The sequence below is a fragment of the Crocuta crocuta genome, unplaced genomic scaffold (assembly GCF_008692635.1).
Source record: "Crocuta crocuta isolate KB4526 unplaced genomic scaffold, BGI_CrCroc_1.0 scaffold396, whole genome shotgun sequence".
NCBI classification, from domain to species: Eukaryota; Metazoa; Chordata; class Mammalia; order Carnivora; family Hyaenidae; genus Crocuta; species Crocuta crocuta.
In genome coordinates, this window is record NW_027533259.1 from 3,955,422 (window position 1) to 3,981,687 (window position 26,266).

The window sequence follows — 26,266 nt, forward strand, 5'->3', positions numbered from 1 at the left end:
AATAACCCATTTCTTCACCTTCACCCTCTAGTTTTAGCATCCATTGATGATTATTGCCTGAATTATGATGGTTGCCAAATGGTGATTTTTCTTACTCTGTCATTCCTTCTGCATTTATTAGTTGACATTCTGCTTTAAGGATAAGCTTTCCCTTATTTATTCATGGATTTTCATTATATTCAGCTGATTAATGTCATTATTCATCCTGATGATCAGATTGGCCTATATTTGGCCAGTGGAGCCCCTTTGAATATTTGTCGTTTTGATATTTCCCTATCATTCCTTGATCACTTTCTTACTTTCTAGAACAACAAAATGTTTTAGGTTCAGCTTGGACTTCCTCTGTCTTGGCCCTGGAGTTATCCATTTCTTAGAGGAGGGTGATATATAGAAAGCAAGATCTGAGTGCTAAAAGTGCTTATTACTATTGTGCCCCAGACCTTCTTATTGGGTAAAGCTGGAAAGTGTGTGTGTGTGTGTCCGTCTACATTTATTTCTATATTTAGCTGTGTTATAAACCATGAATTTGCAGTGATAGCTCCAATTCAAATATGGTACCTCAACGTTTATTTTATCTTTTCATTATATTCATATCTTCCTTCTCTGTCACTGAAAAACCTGGTTCTCACTGTCCTCAGTATACTTATTTATTCAATTAATCCCCGTTTGTAGTCCATTCTCAAAACCCCATTGGGCTGTGAATGACACCTTGTCCTAGAATTGTCCTTGAATGGGGCGCTGTTATTGGCTACTGCCAGTCTGTGCTTCCCCACTGCAACATTCCTCAAGCAAGGCCATTACTACCAGCCACTGCCAAGCTGCCTCAATTTGTATTTTGAGCCACTTTGTAAATTCTGAGGGAGGTACTTATATTTGGTATTTTCTTTGTCCTTTAAGCTTGGTTTGCAGCTTCTCTGCATTTAGTTTGTGAGAAACATCAGAGAGCTGCTATAGCTCAGTAACTTACTGTTCATGTCTCCTGAGGGTATTCCATGTACTTTGAGGAGATAGTGGGGAAAGAACCCAGAGAAGATTGAAAGTAGACAGAGATAAGGAAGAGAGGAAGGGAGATAGCAGAAAGGTACGTGGAATGGGTATTGCTGGTAGTTTGCACCCTCCCGGCCACCAAGAGTACATTCCCCTCAGAAGAATCCCTGAAGCAGCAGTTGCTACTGATTCAAAGCCCAGTTCACTAGGCCTTTATCTTTTTGCCCTCTAGGGTTCTGGTTCACTCTGCAGATTTTCAGCCACTTTTTCTATGTTGACAATGGGCCTCCAGGCCTGTGTTTTCAACTGCCTAGTGATCTTTGTAAGGGTATTCCTAGGCCCTTGAGGGCCATCATTTCCATCTTTCTTCTGAAACAAATTTCTCCTCTTGCATATTCTGTCTGATTAACGGTTCTACCAACTTTCCAGTCTTCTTTCACCCCAGTCATCTCCTTTTGTCCCTGTTTTTCCACCCCAGTGTGGTTTCTAAGAACCTTCATAAATCCCTTTCCAGCACACTACTCTATCTTTTGAATTCTCACATTTTTGGGATATCAAGACTTCCCTAGGTCTTTTTCTATATCTATATGTTGCACAATGTTCAAGAGAGAGAGGTGTGAATGGGAACAATTAATAACTGGTGATTTTATCACTTTCATCCTGAGGCAGAGAAGGTCACATGTTTTCTCTGTACCTTTTATTTTCTGTTTTGCCCTTACTCCTCTCTACTGTTTTTCTTCCTTCCCTCTGCACCTCTTAATTGGTTTTTGTTCTATGGCCTATTCTCTTGGTTTCTCCGTGTCTCTTAGGGTCGTATAGAAAGAAAAGGGCCAGATTGGGCTTCTGAGTCTTGCAGCTGTATAGAGAGAGATGTGTTCTGAATGACTAGAAAGCATCGGAGGTCTGCAAAGCTTATGGGAAATGTGGTCTGTTTGTCCCCTTTAGTAACCTTGCAGAAGATAAAGAAGGAGAGGGTCCTGTTTGTATAAAACAAAAGCTTTTTAGGCTTTGATGAGTGTGTTAAGAAATCCTATCAGGCAATTTTCCCAAGAGTAGGCAGTTGGAGGTAGTGTGGAAGACATAGTTAACCTCATAGTCAGAAGGTCTGTATTCGAGTGCTGGCTTTGCCTCTAACTAGTTCTGTCACCTTCTATAAATTACTTAGATTACTTAGACCTCTTTATGTTTCTGATCCATTGTTTCCAAAATGAGCATTTAGAATAGGTGAGTTCTAAGGTCCTACAAAGTTCTGAAAGATTCCAATAGGACTGAGTTAACGATAGTGTTAAAGATATTTTTTTGTATTTTTAAAAACTTTTGTTTTGAAAAGTTTTAAAATTTTTGTTTTTTGGCCTGTACAAAGGCAATATAATTATTTTCTTGCAAATCTAATACTCTGCAGAAAATTCAAAGGGATTTATTTAAGTGAAATTAAATGCAATTGCTTTTTTAATAATATTTTATGACAGACTTAATCTGCATTGAACACATTTTAATTTTGTGTGGGACTTCCACTATGTTTCTGCTGTTTTCTTTTGGATAGCTATTCTTTTGCCCACTGTAGTCCCTGAGAGTCTCTGAAAAAGACTCCTCAAGCATTGGCGTATTAATAAAAAAAGTCTTGTTTATTATTTTCCATGTTGTATTTTATGTATTGCAAATAATTAAATTCCTATAAATAAAGAACTTCAGTTGTAGCCTTTTAGGTAATTCATGGCTACATGATAGTAATATTTTTTCCAGAGTATTTCTAGTGAGTGAAAGAGGTTACTTGTTTATTTTCTTTGTGTTGTTCATTTCTACTTCCTCCATTATTTAGAAACTTGTATTATAAAGTTTTCCCTTTCTTCATGAATTTTTATGCTAAAAAAGGTCCTGCAGCTCCTTTGTATATTATAATGAATTTATCAGAGATATTTATGTTTGTATACTAATAGTAAAGTATTGGGGGTAAGCGAAAGTGTTAAAACTGAGATAAACCACTAATCACAAATTAATCTAAATTAAGTTTATTTATTTATTGAGAGTGCAAAGGCACTCACAAGTTGGGGAGTGGCAAAGAGAGAGAGAGGGAGATAGAGAATCTCAAGCAGACTCCTTGCTGTCAGTGCAAAGCCCAACTTAGGGCTCAATCTCATAGCCCTGAGCTGAAATCAGGAGTTGGACACTTAACCAACTGAGCCACCCAAGCACCCTTAGAAACAATTTTTTTAAATAAAACTTTAAAATTTATTATTAACTGTAATGAAATGGGGAAATTTTTGATCATAGATTTTGCACAAAGACCTAGTGCTTTTTAACCAAGAATCGTTCGATAAGTTAGGGCATGTCTCTTAGAATTGCTGTTTGTTACGACCTCAAAACCTATCAAGTAAGCTAAATTAGGACATTGATTGACAATTATGGCCTTATTTTTTATGATAGATATTCTGTTTCTAAATTACTGTAAAAATAAGATAGCCATTAAAATTCTGCAAAATAACTACCAGATTTAATTTCTAACAGAGCATAGTTTCTATCAGTAACCCATCCAAAATAAGCTCAGTCTACATAACATCCTTCCGCAATTTCTTCTTTTTAGATCAAAGAAAGCAAAGAATTCAATTGATAAATCAACTGAGACTGACAATGGCTATGTATCCCTTGAAGGGAAAAAGACTGTTAAAAGCAGTGAAGAGGGAATACAAAGCCATGAACCTCAGTGTGAAACTGTTGGACCAGAAGAGGCAACTTGGCACACAGGAACACTGAGGAACATCTCCAGCAAAGTAAGTGTGGTATTTCAAATCATTTGTTTGTGTGATTTTATATCAGCTGATAGAAAGTGACTTAGATATCGGAATCACCTCTTTTCTCCAGAGTTTATTCTGTAGCCTTTACAGACCACACTGATAAAGCTGAAAATAAAGTTACTTGATTAAATTTGATTGGCAGCATAACTTGGTACCTTCTGAATTGATTGATGGCTTCAATTTTTCCAAAATGTTATTGATGTTTGTTAAACCTTACCTTCTCTTTACTCATTTCTGTGTGCATGAGGGGATTTGTTTTAAGTGGAACATTTAAATTATTTTAGAAACTGAACTAGGAACGTGGCGTTCTATCCATGTTCTCCATAAAAAACAGAAATATTACCTGTTTTTCCTTTCATTACCTTTAGTGTCAGCACATTTGTTTTGTTTTGTTTTTAATTTGAAAAAAAATTCTTATGAAGGACATTTGTTAAGGATAGCAATTGTCTGTTTACTTTTCCAAAATAATAAAGAAATCCAACATTTATTGTAACAAAGCCTATTATAATATTACATATCTCTTTGTTTCTTTCAATTTTTTTTTTTTTGTTAAACACTTGTTTTCTTTACAGAACTGTTATAGTAAAACAGTGTGGCCAAATTAAAAGATGTTTACTTCTATTACATATAGAAATGTGAGCATGAACATTTGTGTTGACTCTTCAGGTTTGAGTCAAGTATGTGTTACCACTTGACAATATGTGTACTTTCAGTACCAGAAGCATATAGTAAATAGCATGTGATGTAGTGAAAGACTCTTCCCTTACTCTGATCTTAGATTTGGAACCATTTAACTCTCTGATAATGTGAGACTCACATCACGATCATCATTTAACAGATAAGTTTTTAGTCCTACCACTTTCAAACACATTTTCAGCTGTGTATTACCTATTAAAGTCATATGAGTTTATTGAAAAAATCAAAACTAAAGCTCTGAAGTCTCTCAGTTTCAGAATTTCCAAACTCTGGATGTCTCTTACAAATTGATATGGACATAATGTTGTCTGTCTGTTGTGTGCTCACATACAAATGCCATTCACTTCGCCCTGCCTCATAAGCCATTATTAAGCCAATACTGGGCTTATAACTGATGGAATTTGGAGTTTGTAGAAATAGTATAATAAGTTCATCTCGGTTATCTTTGCTCCTTTTAAATAAACGGTCTCTGTTCTTTTATCCTATTTTATATATCTTAATTTTTGAAGCTATTTCTAATCCTTTTGTGAGCACAAATGTTATAGAACAATATTTGACAAATAGCTGTTGAATTAGTCTTAAAATTGAAATAACAGTGTAGTCACTAACTTAAGTCATTTTTAAAGAAAATCAAGTAATACTAATCAATCACTGAGGTTTTTAAAGATATGTGTATATATATATATATATAATTTAAAATTTTGCACTTTTAAAGCAACAGATTCAGTCATTAATTACCAATAAGTCTCTTCCTGTACTCTCTTCTTAGGATACTCAAAGGACAATAACAAATGTTTCTGATGAAGTTTCCAGTGAGGAAGGTCCTGAAACAGGATACCCGTTACGCCGTCATGTGGACAGGACTTCTGAGAGCATTCTTCGGAACAGAAAATCACACCATTATAAGAAACATTACCCTAATGAGGTATATACTTTGTCCTTATAATTATTGACATAAATAATTCCCATCACTATGAATACCTTGTTATATGATCTCGATTTATAGAGTAGCAGTCATAGATTTAGGTATTCCACACATGATAGATACCTACACATTTGTACTCATTTTGTGCATTTTCTCCGAAGTGTCTCATACATTCAGTTCATTGTTTGCTTTTAAAGACAGCCGTCCTAGACAGAGAAAATCTGTGAACTCCTGTTAGTCTTTTTCACAGTATCAAAGGCTTTATAGCTTCTTGATTATAGTAGAGTTACCATTCCAATGACTTTCATGTTACTATTTCTAGTTATTGAGTTTCTAGTATAAAATTCAATTCTTTTTTCTTCTTTGATTCTTTCTTTATTAATATTTAGTTTTCTCTAAACCCTTTTCCAACTTTATCACATCTCTTCAAACTATTTAAATAGAGAAAGAATTCATTCAATTGTATTTTTAGTTTTTATTCTAAGGACAGAATATTTCATTATCTCACTTCAAGGCAGATGTCACTCATGTCACTTTTTAATAAACATTGCCTTCTCCTCTTTTTAAACTATATTAGAATTTTTTCTTGATGATTTAGGGCTATACTTTTGAAAAATCATATAGTATAGTGGAGTGTGAATACCTTGATTGTTTTAAGCTTAGAAGAGTTACTTGTTCTTTATACACTCTTCTCTGTGGTTGTAGCTCTATTTAATCCTACTGGTGACTGTGGCTGTTTTTTCTCTCAGTGGCTGCCATTAGGCAGACACTAATGCCAGTGTGACTGCTCATTGCCTGTTCACCCAGATCATCTGATACACTTTTGAAATTCAGTCTTGTGAATTTCTCAGTCTTACACTAGGTACAGTTAGAAGTCAGTCGGGACTAGAAGGGATTCAGGACCTCCTATAGAAGGAGGTTTCCACTCTCTCAGAGAATAAATTATTTGGCTTTAGAGGTACTTTTCTCACCCCGTAATCATTTTTTTTAATATAAATAGTGTATTGTCAAGTTGGTTTCCAACACCACCCAGTGCTCATCCCAACAAGTGCCCTCCTCCATGCCCATCACCCCTCTCCTCCCCCCCCACACCCATCAGTCCTCAGTTTGTTCTCAGCATTTAAGAGTCTCTCATGATTTGCCTCCCTCCCTCTCCCCCACTATTTCGCACCTTCTTCTCCCCCACGGTCCTCCGTTAAGTTCCTCCTAATCCTCCTATACGTGCAAATATATGGTAGCTGTCCTTCTCTGCCTGACTTATTTCACTCAGCATAACACCCTCAAGTTCCATCCATGTTGCTACACATGGCTCACCCCATAATCTTTGCTCTTCTTGATTTGCAGCTATATTTTGAATTATTGAGATTCTTGAAGGGCAGAACAATATTCTACTGGTCTTAACTTTTAAATAAATATGTTGCTTAAAATCTTCCGGATTTCAAGCTAAGTAAGGCTGATAAGTAGCAAATAGACATTGATTTTTTTTTTAAATATTTTTATTTATTTCTAGGAAAGAGAGAGAGACAGCGTGAGCAGAGGAGGGTCAGAGAGAGAGGGAGACACAGACTCTGAAATAGGCTCCAGGCTCTGAGCTGGCAGTCAGCACAGAGCCCGACGCGGGGCTCGAACCCACGAACCGCGAGATCATGACCTAAGCGAAAGTCGGACGCTTAACCGACTAAGCCACCCAGGTGCCCCAGACATTGATTGTTTTAAATCTTATTTTAATGATGTAAAAGATTACCTAAAAATATAATCTTGTCTTCAGATTCTTTATCTGTAAAGTGAGGAGCTTTAGACTAGAACATATTTTAAAAACTGCATTTCATGAGCACCTGGGTGGCTCAGTCGATTGAGTGTCTGGCTTTGGCTCAAGTTGTGATCTCGTGGTTCATGAGTTTGAGCTCAGCATTGGACCCTCTGCTGTCAGCACAGAGCCTGCTTCATATCCTCTGTCTCTCTCTCTCTCTGCCCCTTCCCTGCTTGGGTGTGCACACTCTCTCTCTCAAAATTAAATAAATGTTTTAAAAAAAAATCTCTTTAAATGCTGCATTTCAGTTAATTTTGCCTTTAAGTCAAACCAACCTCAGAGGGTCTTTTGAGAAAGCAAAACAGGGGTGCCTGGGTGGCTCAGTCAGTTAAATGTTCAATTTCAACTCAAGTCATGATCTCACAGCTGGTGAGTTTGAGCCCTTCATCTGTCTCTGTGCTGACAGCTCAGAGCCTGGAGCCTGTGTCAGATTCTATGTCTCTTGCTCTCTCTGCGCCTCCCCCATTTGTACTCTGTCTCTCTCTCTCTCTCTTAAAAGTAAACAAATATCAAAAAAATAAAGCAAAGCAAAACAAAACCTCTTTTGAATAAGCAAAATGAGACAGATAGCCATAGTGTTGTAGTATTATTTTATGTCTTTATATATATATTATTCTGTTCTTTTCCAATTACTGGTGATATTTTTTCTTTAAGGGTGAGGCACAGAGAAGTCATTTTGGGAAGCACATTGTGCTTGGGTGGAATTGGTAGTCTTCACTATAAAATGATTGGTTAGGGATACAGCCATTTGTTATAAGCGTTTCGGATGTCAGTATCTATAGATATACTTTTTAGGGGATTTTAGTTTTTCAGGAAGAATAATCCAGTCTTCTGGTGGTATGGGAGTGGTAGACATTTTATTAGGCCACCATGGTGTTTGGCATCAAGGAGATTGGGAATGAGGTGGTGGTCTTGTCATTCAGTATGTAGACTTTCACTGAACCAACCTTCCTCCCACCCCTCAACTCTCCCACCCCACTCCTACTCCAGTTTCTTGCCTTTTTCTACTATCTACTATGTATATCTGGCTGTCTTCTTCTAGTCTCCTGTTGGGAAGATGGAGTTTTTGATTATCTGGCATGGGGGGTGTCCTTTGGAATTGATAACTTCTTTAAAACATTTGCCCAGTTTCTTGCCGTATCCTGATTTCTTTAACTCTACAAATATCTTTCAGTTTTTATTCCCTATTGAAAATTAGCTTTCAATTTTTTTATATAGTTTATTGTCAAGTTGGTTTCATTATAACACCCAGTGCTCATCCCAACAAGTGCCGTCCACCATGCCCATCACCCCCCTTTCCCTCTCCCCCACCCCTTCTTAGCCCTCAGTTTGTTTGCAGCATTCAAGAGTCTCTCGTGGTTTGCCTTCCTCCCTCTCCCCAACTATTTTTCCCCTTCTTCTCCTGCTTTGTCCTCCGTTAACTTCCTCCTAATCCACCTATATGTGCAAACATAAGATATTTGTCCTTCTCTGCCTGACTTATTTCGCTCAGCATAACACCCTCTAGTTCCATCCATGTTGCTACAAATGGCCAGATTTCATTCTTTCTCATTGCCATGTAGTATTCCATTGTATAAATATACTATATCTTCTTGATCCATTCATCAGTTCATGGACACTTTGGTTCTTTCCATGTTTTGGCTACTGTTGAGAGTGCTGCTATGTAATCATCAAGACGGTATGGAATTGGCACAAAAACAGACACACAGACCAATGGAATAGAATAGAGAACTCAGAATTGGACCCACTAATGTATGGCCAACTAATCTTTGACAAAGCAAGGAAGAGCATCCAGTGGAAAAAAGATAGCCTCTTTAACTGTTGGTGCTGGGAAAATTAGCTTTCAATTTTGATGAGAATCATAATGAAGAAACTGTGGGCTTGGACTCAAAATATTTAAGGTCTTTGGAAAAGTTCTTTAACTTCACTGAGTCTTAGTTTCTGCATTTGTACATTGGAGAGAGATAAGCCTCACTGGATTGTTAGGATTAAATAGGATTTGCACAATTGCCTGGCACAAAGCATTTATTTTATAAATTCTTATTCCTTTCAAATAAATATTTTCGTCCCCTTAATTTGATTATATGTTCAGTTTTAGCTATCTATCTAAAGATGTAAAATGAGCAGAGCAAACCAAATTAAATGAGCTATTAACTTGAGCTATGTTCTTCAATTCAGAAATTTCCAGTTTTTAGCCCTTATTCAGCAATTTGTAGTGAAATTAAAAGTGGCCATTAATCACCTAAATATTGCAGGTAAAATTCTGTTTGATATGTAAGCAGTTATAGGCCATAATTTTTAGATTTTACATTTGTAAAGTAGCCCACAAATCAGTATTTGGCAAACTGCATCTATAAGGAATTAAAGATATTTTCTTATCCCTAAAATCACCCATTAGTTTCAGTTAAATAATCATCAGGCCTTTAATCCTGTTACTCATTTCTGTATCTGATTAGCAAATCTGCATCAGAAATTAATGATAGATAATTAGCTAACTTTATCGAAAATTGTAAATTAGCCATTACTGGTTTCTTAATACATTCTGTGCCTTGCTAGCTAATGAAAAACAGTTATAATGAAAACTGCTTATGCTTCAAGTATTCTGGTTGGCATTAGTGAATCATACATGTTTGGAGTGCTTTTTATAAAACAAAGCAGTCCAACTTTTTCCTTTTTTTCTGTTTTCTTTTTTCCTTTTGATTTCTTTGCTTACTTTCCTGCTCAACTCTTTCAAAACATTTTCACTTCTCCTTCAAACATACAATTCTCCCACAAATCCCTAATCAGCACACTAAATATATTTTCATGGTCCTCCATTCTAATACCAATAAATTAATTATCAATAACCTGTCTCATTCATTCAGTATACTTTGTTAACTTGTGGTAAGGGTGGCAAAAAAATGGTTTTTGTCTTTCATTGACTTACAGTATAATTGAGAGTTATGACTTATTTGAGAATACAAAGTTCATGAACATTTAATAACACAGACAATATTATAGATGCTGAACAGGAATGTAAAATTTATTGTCATGAAAATAAATAATAATACCTCACTTCAGGAACAGAGGGATCTCTCTAAATAGAAGGCTTCAGAACTAATACTTGAGGAACCCCTGCTTTGTACCTGGTTTGTATTAAAAGCTACAGTGCTCATTTAATTTTCAGTGTCTCTTTAAGGTAGGTAGTTTTATTCGCCATTGGTAGAAGACTAAACTAAGGGTCAGAAACAAGGTAAGCCAGCTAGAAAGGGATAGAAATGGTGTTTTCCTGATGTTTGGTTGAGTAGGCTGTAAAGGAGAGTAAGATACGAGGTAGAAACATAATTAGAGGCTAGAGCGGCAAAGAACAAGCAGGTTTAGGGGCTAGAGGGCAGCCCCTTGTCACTGGAGGAGAAGTTTGTGGTTGGGACAAGTGGGGAACAAAGTCCAAAGAGTAGCACATTTGAAGACAGGCATGCTGGTGAGGGAATTTGAACTTTATCCAGGAGAGCAGTGGGAAGTCATGGAGAGACTTTGGTCAGAGGAGTGAAAAAAATAAAAAGCTGCACTTTTGGAAGATTAATGTGGAAAGTGAGGAAGGCCTTTCAGATAAGGGTCAGTCAAGGGCCTCTTTTTAGCAAAAAAGGTGTCGATGATAAACTCTGGTGATAGCATGAGAAGGAGAAAGGGATACACATGAAATATTTTAAGGTAAAATTGACAATCTTAGTGAAATAGGATACCTAAAAACAAATCTGAAAATTTCAGCATACTTATTTAACTCGTGCCTTTTAGTTTTTCAATTTCATACTCAAAAACATGAGTTGGCAGTTATCTTTTTGCTATAGGCTATTTACTAATTTTATATCAGTTTATTGAACTTCTATTTGGAAAACAAAAACAGTAGGTACATGAGATCCACTGTTGCTAAAAAAAAAAAAATGAGAGTAAGAAAATACTCCTAATACTCAAAATATGTTAAACACATCAGTTAAAGTTGGTTCATATTCCCTGACTATACAGTCCATATGAACTCTGCTTGCTTGAATTTTGAACTTTGTATAAAAATTTAAGAGAAAACAGGCACAGCCTTTGCATGCAAAATAACATAAGCTGAGATGTGAAATCAAATAGATTTTGATAATAAGAAAATTCTGTTACTCCTTAAAAACTAATATATATTTTTAATGTTTTGCTCTCTATTTCACTGTCATTTGACAGTGTATTTGTCGTTGCAGCAAAAAGTAGCAATGCATGGTTCTGATAGAATCCTTTGATTTGGAAAGGGTACATAAATTGTATTAACGTCAAAGAATATCTTGATTTCAGGATGCCCCTAAATCGGGTACTAGTTGCAGCTCTCGCTGTTCAAGTTCCAGACAGGATTCTGAGAGTACAAGGCCAGAATCTGAAACAGAAGATGTATTATGGGAAGACTTGTTACACTGTGCAGAGTGCCGGTCATCTTGTACCAGTGAGACAGATATGGAAAATCCTCAAATTAATCCAAGTGTGAAAAAAGAATATAGAGACGACCCTTTTCATCAGGTTGGTTTACAGTGTTGGGTTATTTGGGGCTCTCAGTCCAGCTTTTTTGAATGTATGTACAAATTTTATAGAGGTAAAGAAAAAGTTTACCTTCAGTTAAAGTAATATTCTTGTGATTTTTTTTTTTTTCTTTTTATGTGATTTGTGGTCTGGCTTCATTGGAACATAGAATCTCAGTATTTATGTTATGGTTGTGTCTCTGACCTTGCAGACTTATGTTCCTGAGAAGTTGTTGGTAAATGGAGTTTTGTAAGTCAAATTGTGTTTTAGATGCATTAGTCCTTATGTCCCTCAGCGTACTTCGTGGTCAGATCAGCACCCATGGCCTTAACTCCACCTATAAAGTTACAGTTCACAAATCTATCTCGTGAATACCAGACTTATCTCTCCCAAGAACCTATATAATGAGAGTCACATATGTAATTTTAAGTTTTCTGGTAGCCTCATTTAAAATGTTTAAAAAGGTAAAATTAATTTAAATATGCTTTATTTAGCCTAGCATATTCAAAATATTATCACTTCAACTTACAACCAATGTGAAAAATACTAATAAAATATTTTGCTGTTTTTATACTAAGTCTTCAGTATCCTCTGTGAGCACTTACAAGCATATCCTACTTGGACTAGCCACTTCAAGTGCTCAATAGTCACATGTGAGTAGGGTACCATATTGGACAGCACACGTCTATAGCATATCTTCTTTTGAATGCTCCACCAGTATCTCAGATTTAACCAAACACCCCATCTTCCCTTATAAATCTGTTTTTCTTACGGCACTCAAAATCTTAGTGAATGACATCTCCATCCATCCATTCACCAGTCCAGAAACACAGTGGCCATGTAAAATCCTCACTCTCCCTCTTCTTTCTCTTATTTAATTTTTCACCAAATCCTAAAACTAAAACCAACAACTAAACTCTTAGAAAATTAAAGGTAGAAGGGAACATTCTTAATCTGCCAAAGGGTGGCTATCAAAGAGCTATAGCGCTCAAAAACCTATAATGATGAGATTTTTAGGAGTGTTTCTGTTAAAGGCTGAAACACTCAGAGACACCTATTTTCACTGCTTTTTCTATCAAAATGCCACCAGTTATATTTGTCTGTCTGGTTGAACTTAGAGTGATTTAAAGTCCACATTGAAAAGCAGAATATCAAGAATAAATAAAGCAGTTTTGAAGAACAACAGGGAGGCTTTCCCTACCAGGTATAAAAATTTACTTTAAAAGGACGTATAGTAATAAAGATAATACACTATAGGCATATGCTATTGACTGAATGTTTATGCCCTCCCCCTCCCAGCTACCAGTTCTTGTGGTGAAACCTTATGCCTGATGTGATGGTATTTGGAGATTAGGGCCAACCTAATTTGGTGATTAGGTTGTACAGGTGGAGCCCTCATGAATATGTAGAGTGCCCTATGACAGAGACCCCAGAGAGCTCCTTTGCCCCTTCTACCATGTGCAGCCACAGCAAAAAGGGGGCTGTCTCTGAACCAGGAAGTGGGATCTCATCAGACACCAAAACTACCAGCACCTTGATCTTGGATTTCCAACCTCCAGAACTGTGAGAAATAGACTTCTATTGTTTCTAAGCCATCCTTCCATGGTATTTTATTATATCTGCCCAAGCAGACCAAGGCAGTGTATAAACAAATAGACCAATGGGACAGAATAAAAAACCCTGAAGTGTAGTACATGCTTACATGGGTCTCTAACACATGACATAAGCAGCATTACAACCAGTGGGAAAAGGATGGACTCTTAGTGTATAGTTATAGGTCAAATGATTATTCATGCACAAAATATATCCCAAATAGTTTCTAAATGTGAAGAAGCACAACCTTAAAATATTTACAAGAAAAGATAGAAAAATCTTTGTTACTTTCGGTATGATAAGAATTTGTTAAAAAAAGAACACAAGAAAATCATATTCAAACTTCAAAACTGAGACAATCAATAAATTCGAATATCCTAAAGTTTAAAACTCTGGGCTACACAATAAGCCATAAACATTGTTAAAAGATGGGAAAATAGAATTAAGGGAATGTTTTGATCCCACCCCCTCCAAGATGTGAAATATTTGATCACCTGTATACATAGGGGAAACCGAGGAGGGAAGGACTGAAGAGACACAGGAGGAAAAGTTGTTGAGTGAGGTTTCTTAGGATTCTGGAGGGGAAGCATAATTAGGAAGTTTTGCCTTCGACAGGAAGGGGAACACCTCTTCTGCTGATATAGAAGGAGGACAAAGTGCACAGTGAAAAAGTAATAGAATGAGAAGGTTACTGCCTGATATAGTGCAGGAGGCCAGGAGGTCTGTTAACAGTAAGTGAGATGATAGCACTGGGAGCTTGTACCTGGTGGTGACGGCTTGTAGTTAATCATTTGTGGGAAATGAAGAGAGTTTTTGCATGCTTGTATTAAAGCCAATGAACACATTAAGAGTCATACTGCCATATTGTTGAGGGTCCAGCCAGAATCTGAGGCCATGAATTTGTGATTGCTCAGTCCACACAGTTGTGTGACAGTGTCTGAAATGCAGTTGTGGTAATCAATAATAGCAAACATTTAAAAAGCATTCACCAGATGCTAGCCACTCTGCGTAGTAATCTAGATGCATTATGTCATATAATTTTCACAACCTAAGACAATGGTTATATACGTGATTGTATATTTATTTTCTAGATGAGAAAATTGAGGCTCAGAATTAAATAATGGACCCAAAGTCACACAGTATAGGTGCTCAATAAATAGTTGTTATTCAAGGAATAGGAGAGACCATGAAATAATGGATATGCTACAAGTCCAGACAATGTTAGATAGAGAAGGAAATGAAACCAAGAAGGGACTGATAGACTGGTGGATAGGTTTGTTAAGAAGTACTTCAGAATTGAAGATTTGAGAGACCTGGTAAGATGAGAAGGCAAGCAATTCAGTGTGTTGACAAGGCCCAGACTATGGCCAGGGAGTAGCTGAAGGTCCTTGGAATTTAAGAAGTGAAAAATAAGGAACAGTCCATGAGAACAGGATGTGGAATGTGTCACCTGGATGTTAATCTAAGTCACTAGGCAGAGTGACTTGAAGTTTAAGAAAATGCCTGTATGCAATTTTCCCAGTGACACTATAAGAAGCATAGAAACAGGGACCATGTGTTCTTTTGCTCATTGTATCACACAGTGCTTGGTACTCAGTCGGTGTTTAACAAATATTGAGTAAATGAATGAAAGGAAATACAGTGTTTTCAAAGCATTCCAAATTATTTTTAAAGAATGCTATACAGAATAAGTTGGCCCTAAATCTGTCACACTACTCTGTTCCTTTTTGGTAAGATTTTTAATATTCTACTCTGCATATTAATTATAGTATCACAGGCTTACATTGGTCTTGTTTGTGGACTAAAAACTTGATTTTACACACATTTCTTATTCTAAGGCTTCTAAAAATTAATTTTTAGAAAAATCTTCAGTTTTATAATAGTCATGTAATGGAAATTAGCTCCCTTTAATTAAAAGCTACCAGTTTTTTCTTATTTGGACTAAGATCTGTATTAGGTTTGGAGGACCGTTTTCTGCCCACCATAAAAACTGAAAAATACCTCCTTATGAAGAAACAATGAGCATCTGAATCCTTGTGTTCTAGTCTAGATGTTACCAAATTTGTAGGGTTTTGTTGTTGTTGTTTGTTTTATTTTCTTTGGAGATAGTAACTGAAACATTTCTACAGCAGAAAACTTCTCTCCCCAGTCGTGGCTGAGTATATAATAAAGTATGAGACCATATTCAAGTGAAATTCACTTTGCAGTAGGTGAAGCCAGATTTTAACGGGTACCGTTCCCACAGGTAGAAACTCCAGTAAAGCGGTCGTCATGGTGAATTTACTTGAAATAAAACATGGTACCGATTAATTGTTAATGTTTTCAGGCAGTTTTGAATGAACATGGAGCAAAGCAGTTTAGATTTTGAATGAGGATCTAGATTTTAGTTTGAAAAACATACCACGAAGAACCCATGTGATAAAATTATGAAATGGAATTAGTTACCCTGATATTTTCCTTGAGTCTGTCAGAAAAAGCATTTCATGTAATGCTGCTCTTCAAACACTGTAGACAGCACATGTTGCAATAAGACTGTTGTTTCAGAAGATGTTTCACACATAGAGATGTAGGGTTGGGTTTTTGGTTGGTTTGTTTTTAGTTAACTTTTTAAATTCACCAGTTTCTAATTGCTCTCTTTTCTCCTATGCTTTGCTTTCTAGAAATAGGAGGACGATATCAATGCTAGTTAGAGTAACTGCAAAGGTTGCCGGGCAAAATGAGTACCTTTGGAGGGTGAACTTCCTGAATTCCTATTTCTGTCCTAGATGGACCTTCTTGATATGCCTTGCTTCATGTAATTAGGAAGGCTTTAAGTCACTGTTAACAGACTGAGAATTTAAAAACATTAGAAGCCTGTAAATCAATGGTTAAAATCTTGCCTCTCAGGCTTTATACTCTGCATTCAGCTTTTTGCTCTTCTTCCTAGCTTTTTAATCCGTGTTGTTTCATAATTATTAAATTTCCATGGAAAGTTTGATACATATTTTGGTACAAATTACTTCCATCCTATCTGGAATATTTGGTGGAATATTTGTGGCATATTCGTTTGTGGAATTAAGTGGATAGTTAATAACTAGTGTCTTACAGTTTTGAAGGCTTTCTAATAGTGAAGTAGATGCTATGATGGTTAATGTATATTAAAATACTATATCTTTGGAAAAGATAAATTCTTAGAGAAAAGTTCTTCATAGTCAAATAAACTAAATGTAAAAGAGCTTTGCTCTTAATATGGCTAGTGGCATTACTGTTTGCCTATAATTATTCATCAGTTTTTATTCTGTTTATAGTAAACCTGGTATATATATATATAGCTTTACATGCAGAAAATTAATGTTCAAGTCAGAATGGTAATAACTTCCCATATCTGTTTTCTTACATATTATTAAATGACTATTTTATATCTTTAATCAAAACAAATCAACGCAATTTTATTCTCCCTACAGGAAAATAATTCCTTAAGTTTTCAAAAACTTATCTTTACCATATTTTAATCACATTTCTGTCCTTCAGAGAATAACTATAACTATCGTAGATTCTTCTGATCATTGTTAGAAGTTATTTTAATGAAATATGTTACAAAAATAAGTTAGTAATATGATAATGTAAATTCATCCCATTTTGGGTCTTATCTTTTAATGTTAACTTCTCATGAATATCTAATAAGGTAAAGATAAGTGTTGAATTTTGTTGCTGTCTTTAATCCCCAACTATCCTATTTTGAAGTTGTATTTATTTATTTAAAGATTTTATTAAAAAAATTTTTTTTAATGTGTTGTCTAGTTTTGAGAGAAGACAGAGTGTGAGCAGGGGAGGGGCAGAGAGAGAGGGAGATACAGAATCTGAAGGAGGCTCCAGGCTCTGAGCTGTCAGCACAGAGCTCGATGTGGGGCTTCACCCATGAACCATGAGATCATGACCTGAGCCGAAGTCAGACACTTAACTGAGCTACCCAGGCACCCCTAAAGAATTTATTTTTAAGTAATCTCTGCACCAAACGTAAGGCTCACACTCACAACTCTGATATCAAGAGGCACATCTTCTACTGACTGAGCCAGCCAGGCACCCCAAAGTTTTATTATTTTAATTATCTAAAACAAACTAAAAACCCCAAACTTAAGCATCTGATCCTTTGTATTAAGGCTTTCAAATTTTCTTTTCTTTTTCCCTTTTTCTATTTCCTGAAACATTGAGAGATGCTTTATTCTTGGGAGAGTACTTCTAGTTTCATGTGCCTCAGTTTCAATATATACTCTAAGGAACAAAAAAAAAGTTAATCCTTTGGGGAAATGCTAGATTAAAATATCAGAAAAGTAACTAAGTTAAATAATGAGGATCAGGGCATGAGGAAGAGTCTCCTCCAAGATGAGATTGTATCACTGTTTAGTCTTCCAGAAAGGTTTAAATCTGAGCTGTCATGTGCTTTTGTATTGAATGACCATAAGTTGGAGAGTCAGTAATATGAACAATTTGATATCTGTTTGTCTCTGAACATTACTGTATTAGTAGCTATGTAGACAGATTGACAACTAAGTGCTTTTGCTGACACATTTTAGAGGATTTTTGAACAATAGCTTGCCTAATACCTATTATAGGAAGTTCTTAATTTACACATTTTTATAACTGTAATTGCTTATGCCATCTGTTCAGTGTATATGCTAATTAATGTTAAGATAGACTTTTAGTGTCATTGAAATTGGGTGTATGTAGATACCCATGTTCAGACATATATATGTTTTGTTTTATAAAATATGATAAATGCATTCACCAGTTTGGTTTTTAGTGTAGTTTACACACACACACACACACACACACAACAAACACATTTTATGAAATGTGATAAATGTATTCACCAATTTCTATTTATTTTTTATAGAGTCATTTGCCCTGGCTCCATAATTCCCACCCGGGATTAGAAAAAATAAGTGCTATTGTATGGGAAGGCAATGACTGCAAGAAAGCAGACATGTCTGTTCTTGAAATCAGTGGAATGATAATGAACAGAGTGAGTTTTTACATTTTATTCTTTTAGTTTAAGAATAAGAATACAGCGATTATTAGCATATTAAATAATTACTAAGATGTTATATTTACAATTTATCTCATTTCTTCAACCTGAAAAAAACAAAAGATTGTTTGTATTTGGCCCTGTCTGTGGTTTATACAGTGATTTGTCACCAAACCTCTGTCATCCTTTGGTATTTTCATTCTCCTGACCAAGAACAGATGATGCAATCTAAAATTTCTTCTGTTATGTTATTCTTTTGGTTTTCATGAGTCAAATTGTGCTAGACATACACAAATGTTGATGACACAAGTATTTTCCTGTGAGTATCCCTCCTACTTCATTTATTTATTTAAAAAAATCAAAATAGAATATTGATACTTGCTTGCCCACTTAAGTATATAGAAGTAATGCAGCTAGAGGTAACAGTCTTGAGTAGTTTGAGGATGTACAGTACCAATACTGTGGGTCTTAATTTCAGTTTCTATTAAATTGTGTCTTTTATGAGACCATTACTACTTTTTAAATTTTATCTGATTCCTCTTGGACAGCTAGACATGATTTAGCTTGCATTCTTTTTTTTTTTTTAACTTTTTAAATGTTTATTTATTTTTGAAAGAGAGAGATAGTGTAAGTAGGGGAGAGGCAGAGAGAGAAGGAGACACAGAATCTGAAGTAGACTCCAGGCTCTAAACTGTCAGCACAGAGCCAGACACGGGGCTCAAATCATGAGCCATGAGATCATGGCCTGACCTGAAGTCGGACGCATAACTGACTGAGCCACCCAGGTGCCCCAATTTTACATGCACTTCTAAATTTCCATGCATTGTTCATTATGCAAGAACAATTATGTGCACTTTATAGAGGACAGAAATTAAAGTAACTGCTCTAGAATTGATCTCCATTCCATGACTTTCACATAAGGAATCTCTGGAGATGTGGATCTGGTTGGTGCTCCATACCTTAGCTGTCCGTGAACTAGCAGGTCATTTCCAGAGTATATAATATGATGATAAAGAGTTAGCTAGATCCTTTCCAGTCCTACCAGTCTTATATTTCCCATTATTTCATTTCCAGTTTCCTTTTTCATAATTCCCCTTTTTTCCCCCTTTTTACTTAATTTTTCCCCCTCTAACATACGCTCTCTTCTAAAATGGTTTTAGAGTTTAAGGGGATACCCATTTGTATACTGAGCTCTTTGAAGGAAAACACAGATTGCAAATTTATCAAATAAGTGCACTTCTAGATTTTTCTTTTTGTGTACTGAGCTTAAGTGGATAGGAGATCTCCTCATTCTTTTTAATGTTGAAGTATCTATGAATATTTCTAACTTTTGAAATAGTGAGATCCATAGAATTTTTTTCCCAGATCTAGTTAAGACCAAGATGGTTCATCCTTTTGCATCCACTTAGTGAACTAGAAATCTGATAATGAACTGTTTTTAAAAACTGAAGACATAATGACTTAACAATCTACCTGTAATATACTCTCAAACTTTGTGTCAATTTAGATTTCATTATTCATGTATTAAAACTCATATTTTAATAAAATGATTTCATACTGCTATAAGTAACATAATGCCTAATAGGAATTCATTTTACTGCAGATAAAATTTATGTATGGTTGAGGTTTTTTTCCTCTCTCTCTCTCTCTCAATATAGGTGAACAGCCATATACCAGGAATAGGATACCAGATTTTTGGAAATGCAATCTCTCTAATCCTGGGTTTAACTCCATTTGTTTTCCGACTCTCCCAAGCTACAGACTTGGAGCAACTCACAGCACATTCTGCTTCAGAACTTTATGTGATTGCATTTGGTTCTAATGAAGATGTCATAGTCCTTTCTATGGTTATAATAAGTTTTGTGGTTCGTGTGTCTCTTGTGTGGATTTTCTTTTTTTTGCTCTGTGTAGCAGAAAGAACCTACAAACAGGTGGGTATAATACAGAATTTTGAATAGAGAATATTTTATCCTTTTCATAATAGAGAATTCCTGAAGTATTTTAGTATTTCAGTAAATCATCTTGACCTGCTAATTATTTTCCTGTTTTGTTTTTGTAGTACTTAAGCAACTAAAATCCTAACAACCCATATTTTGTTGATTTTTGTTTTTCTATGGTAATCTACTTGAAAATTAACCCTTATCCTAATCTGTTTTTAGCGATTACTTTTTGCAAAACTGTTTGGACATTTAACATCGGCAAGGAGGGCTCGAAAATCTGAGGTTCCTCATTTCCGGTTGAAGAAAGTACAGAATATAAAAATGTGGCTATCTCTCCGGTCCTATCTTAAGGTAGAATGGTAGTGATAAAAGTACTCTTAACATGGTGCCTCCCTCTCAGAGTTTCATTCTTTTTTCAATATGTATATATATCTAAATGTATAGTCACCTGTGTACTCAGCATGCTCTTGTGTGGTCATACTTCGTGTTCTTTTCAATCCACATTCAGAAATCGAAAATCAATGTTTAGCTGGTTCTTTAGAGTAAAACACCTGAGGTCTAAAAGGCTTAAATACATTTTATGTAGATCTTTCAAGATCAGATTGTTCTAGATTTATATTTTATTTACTTTCTTTTACTTTTTTAGTTTTTAAAATTTTAATCCTTAATTTTTTTTAATCAAGCATAGTTGACACACAGTATTACATTACTTTCAGGTGTACAACGAAGTCATTCACCTCTGTATGCTATGCTAATGCTTTTCACCACGTGTAGCTACCATCTGTCACCTTACAGCACTAATACGATACAATTGATTATATTCCCCATCCTGTGCCTTTTATTCCTTATCCTGTGACTTATTCATTCCATAACTGGAAGCGTGTACCTCCTACTCCCCTTCACCCATTTGGCCTATCTGCCCACCCCTTTCCCTCTGCCAGGCATCAGTTTGTTTTCTGTATTTATAGGTCAGATTCTGCTTTTTGTTTGTTTATTCATATGTTTTCTTTTTTAGATTTGACATTTATCTTTTTTTCAAAACTCACCGACTTCTACTCATTCAGAAGCTTAAAGATTTTGTTCTCCCTAGAATGGTTATCAGAAACCAGCAGAGGGAGCCCGCTGCTTAAAAAAGAATTTAAAAGCTAATCAGTGAGTATCCTCACTGAAGTGGCCTATTACTATTTTAAAATATTAGCTTGCAGTTCTAAGCCATTCTTTTCATGCTGTTCTTTTTCCTTAATCTTTTAAAATAACTTTCCTGATTATGGCTGTAAGATATAAAAACTCAAGAGGGAAATGGGAAACATCTGAATTAAGTTTAGGAGAGCACTTCTTCTGACGATTCTTTCTTTGCTGCATTAAGACACAGTGATTTTCATTATGCTTGGAGTAATCAGGTCTTAAATAAAGCTGACCAAAAGTTCAGAAACCCTCTGATACAACTCGATCTGTAATGCTTTTTATTTTGAAGTAACAGTGAAAGAAGTGGAAAAAAGTTTGCACTGTTTGTCTACCCTTCTATTTAAAAAATTCATTATTCTACTTCATTGATTTGTTAGTCTCCATGGGGAAATGCTAAAAATTGGCATGGATTATTTTTCTCACTGTGACTTTTCTGTTCTATGGAGGGACGAATATGATCTTTGTTACATGGCTTAGTGAGAAGCCATCTGTAATTCCTCCTCATTATCAACCTGATATATATAAAGTAGATGTTGTATTCTTTTGTACATTGTTTTATTCAATAAACATGTATTTAATGTTAACCACTTAACATCCAGTACTGATGACATGCAAGTCCTTACGTTTAGGAGCTTAGAATTCAGCGAGGAAAATATGTAGCCCCAGACCTAGGAATTACCCTTGGTATTTACTTCCCTCTCTTGCGTTTCCAACATCTGGCTCATCATCATTTCCCACTCTTTCTACTTCCAAAATATATCTTGGATCCATTTATTTCTTTGTTTCCATATCTGCAACCTTAATGAAACCTTCAATCATCTACTTTTGGCTACTGTAGTTGCCTGTTAACTGGCCTCCCTGCATTCAGGTTTCTTCCTTCCTATACGTTCCGCAGTCTGCCACCAGAGATCTTTTTAAAATGTAGATTTCGTTATATGATTCTTAAAACTTTCTGGAGGTTCTCCGTAGCTCTTAGATTAAAGGAAAAAATCTGAACAGAGTTTATCAATGCCCTTCGTGACCTAGCTTCTGAGGATATCCTATCTCCTTTGTCTCAGTTTGAAACACTTTCCTCTCTGCATTCCAGCCCTACCAGACTGCTTCCGTTCTGTGAATGCAATATTTTTTCCTGTTTTGTGCTCTTGCACTTGTCCTTCCTTCTGCCAGGAACACTGCCATGTGCTATCATAACTTAGCACCCTATTCTGGTAAAAGTATCACATTATCAGGGAGATCTTCCCAGGCTGTCTTCCTAACTTGCATATGAGAGTTAGGAGTGTGGGCCTGGGAAGATCTCCTTAAGGAAGTGATACTTAAACCAAATTCCCTACCAGTTTTCTCCGAGCTTCCTTTACCATTCCTTTATAGCACTTGTTACAACTAATCACAAATATCAATGGCTATAAGCTTGATGTCTTGACTTCCTGCTAGTTCCTGTGAAGGTAGCGACTGTGTGTGTTTTGTTCTCTGCTGTTTTGTTCTCTGACTGATCTCTTGTGTTTCCAGTGCCCAGCACAGTGCCTCATTCTGAGCAGGTGCTCAAGAAATGTCTGTTGAATAAATGATTAGTGTTTGACAGAATATTTGGAATGAAATGAAAAACATGGAAGTTATGCCAAGAATTGTATGCTATATATTCACCATGTTTACTGTATTGCAAATCCTCAGGAAATAGTAACACTTAGTAATTAAAATTCATCCAACAAATTAGGTATATTTTCAACATTGTAAGCTATGATCAACCTGCAGGGATGGATCAGCACTTTAATTGAAAGCATGGAATTAGCTGCAAGTTAATAAATATATTTAAAGTGCTTTTCCTTTTTTTCCCCAGCGTCGAGGTCCTCAGCGATCAGTCGATGTAATAGTTTCATCTGCTTTCTTGTTGACTATATCAGTTGTATTTATCTGTTGTGCCCAGGTGAGTTGACTTGTTCTTTATAGAAATTAGATAATCACATAAGCTCCAGAGGCTTTCTAATAATAAACAACCAAAGTAATAATATTATAAGGAAGCCTAGTTACACAAGTTTTAAAATTGACCTTTTGCAATTTTTTTTTCAGTAGAATAAATAAATGTGTCTTATTCATCACTGTGTCATGAGTAGTGGCTAGCATAATCTCAGATGTCTGTTGATTAAATATATAGTGCTTAGTTTTTATCTGCCACTTACCTGGTTATCTTTATTTCCCAAAACAAACTTATGAGTGACCAGAATTGCAAAATTGTTTCAGACTGTTTTTCACAATCTCTGCTTTATTCACACTTAGTATTCTTTCCATTTTATCTCTGACATGACTGCCTCAGGCTCTGAGAAAGAACTCTAATTGTCCAAGATTAGTCAGGAAGCACAGAAGTATCTCAGGATATCCTGTGTTATAAAATTAAACTTGCATTTCAAGTACTCTGACATAGTAGATTACCTGAAGATTCTTCTGCTTTAAAACAGGATACACTGGGTGTTAGATGGAAACCAACTTGACAATAAACTATTTGTAAAAAAATAAAAAAATAAAAAATAAATAAAACACGATACACTGCAGAGGGTGAGTGAAAACTTGGCTTTTTAATATTCATATGTAAGCTCCTCTATATGCATATGACATGCATATTTGAGTTTATAAGACAGTAAGGGGCCAAAAATGAAGATAAAACTCAAAAACAGAGCAGTTAAGTTTATGTGTTAATGCTGCACGAGCGCTAGGATGAGGAGGTGAGGTACACTGTCCATCTTCGTGTCCTAGAGACTTGAGATTTTATGCCCACAAAGGACGGAAGATGAGGCCTCAGCCTGCATACATCGTTATCCATGCTACCCCTTAAAGCCAGACGCCTTACAGGACTAAAGTCTCAGTGAAAAGGCAGAATAAGAAAAACAGCCTGCCACCACCGTAGGAGGACAGTAAAAAAGCTCATCTAACTCTGCCTGGACTCTGACAAAGGGGATAAGTCTCTCTCTAAGAATACGTAACTGTAAGTCTGCCCTTATTAGAGGTTCAGGGTTTAAAATGTACATTATAGATCTTGTCCTGTAATCTCTGTGTCAGTATAAAGTTAATATAAAAAACGGTCCTGGGATATTTGGCAGAAGCAAAGCCAAGCTAGTCCTTGGGGGGTTGTGACTTGAGCGTAGGCCTCAGGATGTCCACAGATGAAGCCCCTCGGGTTTCAAAACAATGAAGAAACCAACAGACGGAGAAAAAGACAGATTCGAAAAAGAACTGCCAGCACTTCAGAGAAATGAAAAATACAGTTATTGACATTAACAACACAATAAACAATAAATAGCGGATTGAAGACAGCTAAAAATAGTGAGTGGGAGATGGAAGAAGTTACCCAAAATATAGGACCGAGATGAAGAGATGGAAATACGAAAAGGAGATTGAAACAGATGGTAGAGCCAACATATGACCATAGGATTTGCAGATGGAAAGGAGAAAGAGAGTAATATTTGGAGAGAGAATGGCTAACAGTTTTTCTCTATTGCTAAGACCTTAATTTCAGATTTAGGAAGAACAACAAGAATAAGAAGGAGCCGTAAATATAAATCCACACTTAGACACATTGTGGAAGAACTGCAAACACCAAAACAAAGAGAAAAATCTTAAAAGCAACCAAGAGGAAAAGACTGATTGCTTTACTTACGGTTCTTTATTGCATGTCAGCCTTTTCTTCCAGGTTTAATTTCCATGTTCCTGAAGTACATCCTGGAGTAGTTCTGTCTCTTATAAACATAAAACCTCTCTATCACTATCAACACAAGGTACATGAAACATAGTAACATTGAAAGGTTTCAAATGTAACAGGATAGAAAAAGATGCTATAGGCACATACTAGCGGCAAGAAAGCTGGTGAGTGCATATTAATATCAGGTGAAATGACTGTAATCTAAGTACAATAGGGGAGAAGGGGTGGTGTGACAGAAATTAAAAGAATAATTCATCAAGTTCTAATAATTCTCAACTCGTATGCATGTAACCATATAACTTTGAAATATATGTAACGATAGCCAAAATCAGTAGCACTAAAGTAAATTATTCTTAAAAACCTCATTGGAAGGTCTCAACACGTTTGTTTCAGTAATTAAACAGACCCCCCCAAAAATAAACACAATGAAGATATATACCTAAACAAGATAGTTTAAATTCTGTTCTAAAATTAGAGAATACATATTCTTTTCGGGCACAAGAACAGTTTATAAAACCTTCCCATGTTCTTGGACACAAAGTAATTCTCAGCTGAGACAGTGCAGACCACTTGATCTAACTGTAATGCAGTTACAGTAGAAAACAATGACAGCAGCAGCAAAAAATAACTCCTTTGGAAATTGTAAAGCACGTATATAATATTTAAAAAGCACAGTCTATTAAACTGTATGCTACTGACATAGTTGAGAAATTGTTTAAAGAATGCTAGTATAAGTTACTTTATATCATTAGTGATGAAAGCTTAGGTGGACAGTTTAGCACAAATGCATAATTTACTAAAACTGACTCAAAAATTGAAAGCCAGAGGAAACCTATAACGATAAAGTAGTATTGATTCAATAAGTTTAAAAATTTGCCACCAACAAAGCCCTCTAGACTACCGTGTGGTTTTACAGTTGATTTTTGCCAATTATTCAAATAAACAGTAATTCTGATCTTACACAAAACACCTAGAGAAGAGAAAAAAAAAAAAAAAGGACTATTCTCCAATGCATTCTCTTGATACCAATTGACCGGAGAGACAGTATAAAAATAGAAAACTGTGAACTAATTTTTCTTATTACTTCAGTGCAAAATACTAGGAAGATGAAGCCAGCA

General features: G+C 35.7%; 1 protein-coding gene across 3 annotated transcripts in view; it reads left to right on the plus strand.

Annotated features, from left to right (window-relative positions):
• PHTF2 (putative homeodomain transcription factor 2) overlaps positions 1 to 26,266 on the plus strand; it is a 127,745-nt gene that overhangs the window by 94,052 nt on the left and 7,427 nt on the right. Inside the window, exons 8-14 of one of the 3 annotated variants that reach the window (XM_077746963.1) lie at positions 3,569 to 3,755; positions 5,245 to 5,400; positions 11,519 to 11,737; positions 18,204 to 18,332; positions 19,994 to 20,266; positions 20,495 to 20,626; positions 23,295 to 23,381. In XM_077746963.1, coding sequence (XP_077603089.1) covers positions 3,569 to 3,755; positions 5,245 to 5,400; positions 11,519 to 11,737; positions 18,204 to 18,332; positions 19,994 to 20,266; positions 20,495 to 20,626; positions 23,295 to 23,381 — 1,183 coding nt within the window. Of the gene's footprint in view, positions 1 to 3,568; positions 3,756 to 5,244; positions 5,401 to 11,518; positions 11,738 to 18,203; positions 18,333 to 18,494; positions 18,539 to 19,993; positions 20,267 to 20,494; positions 20,627 to 23,294; positions 23,382 to 26,266 lie in introns of those variants that run through there. The other 2 variants (XM_077746964.1, XM_077746965.1) reach the window with 2 other exon arrangements.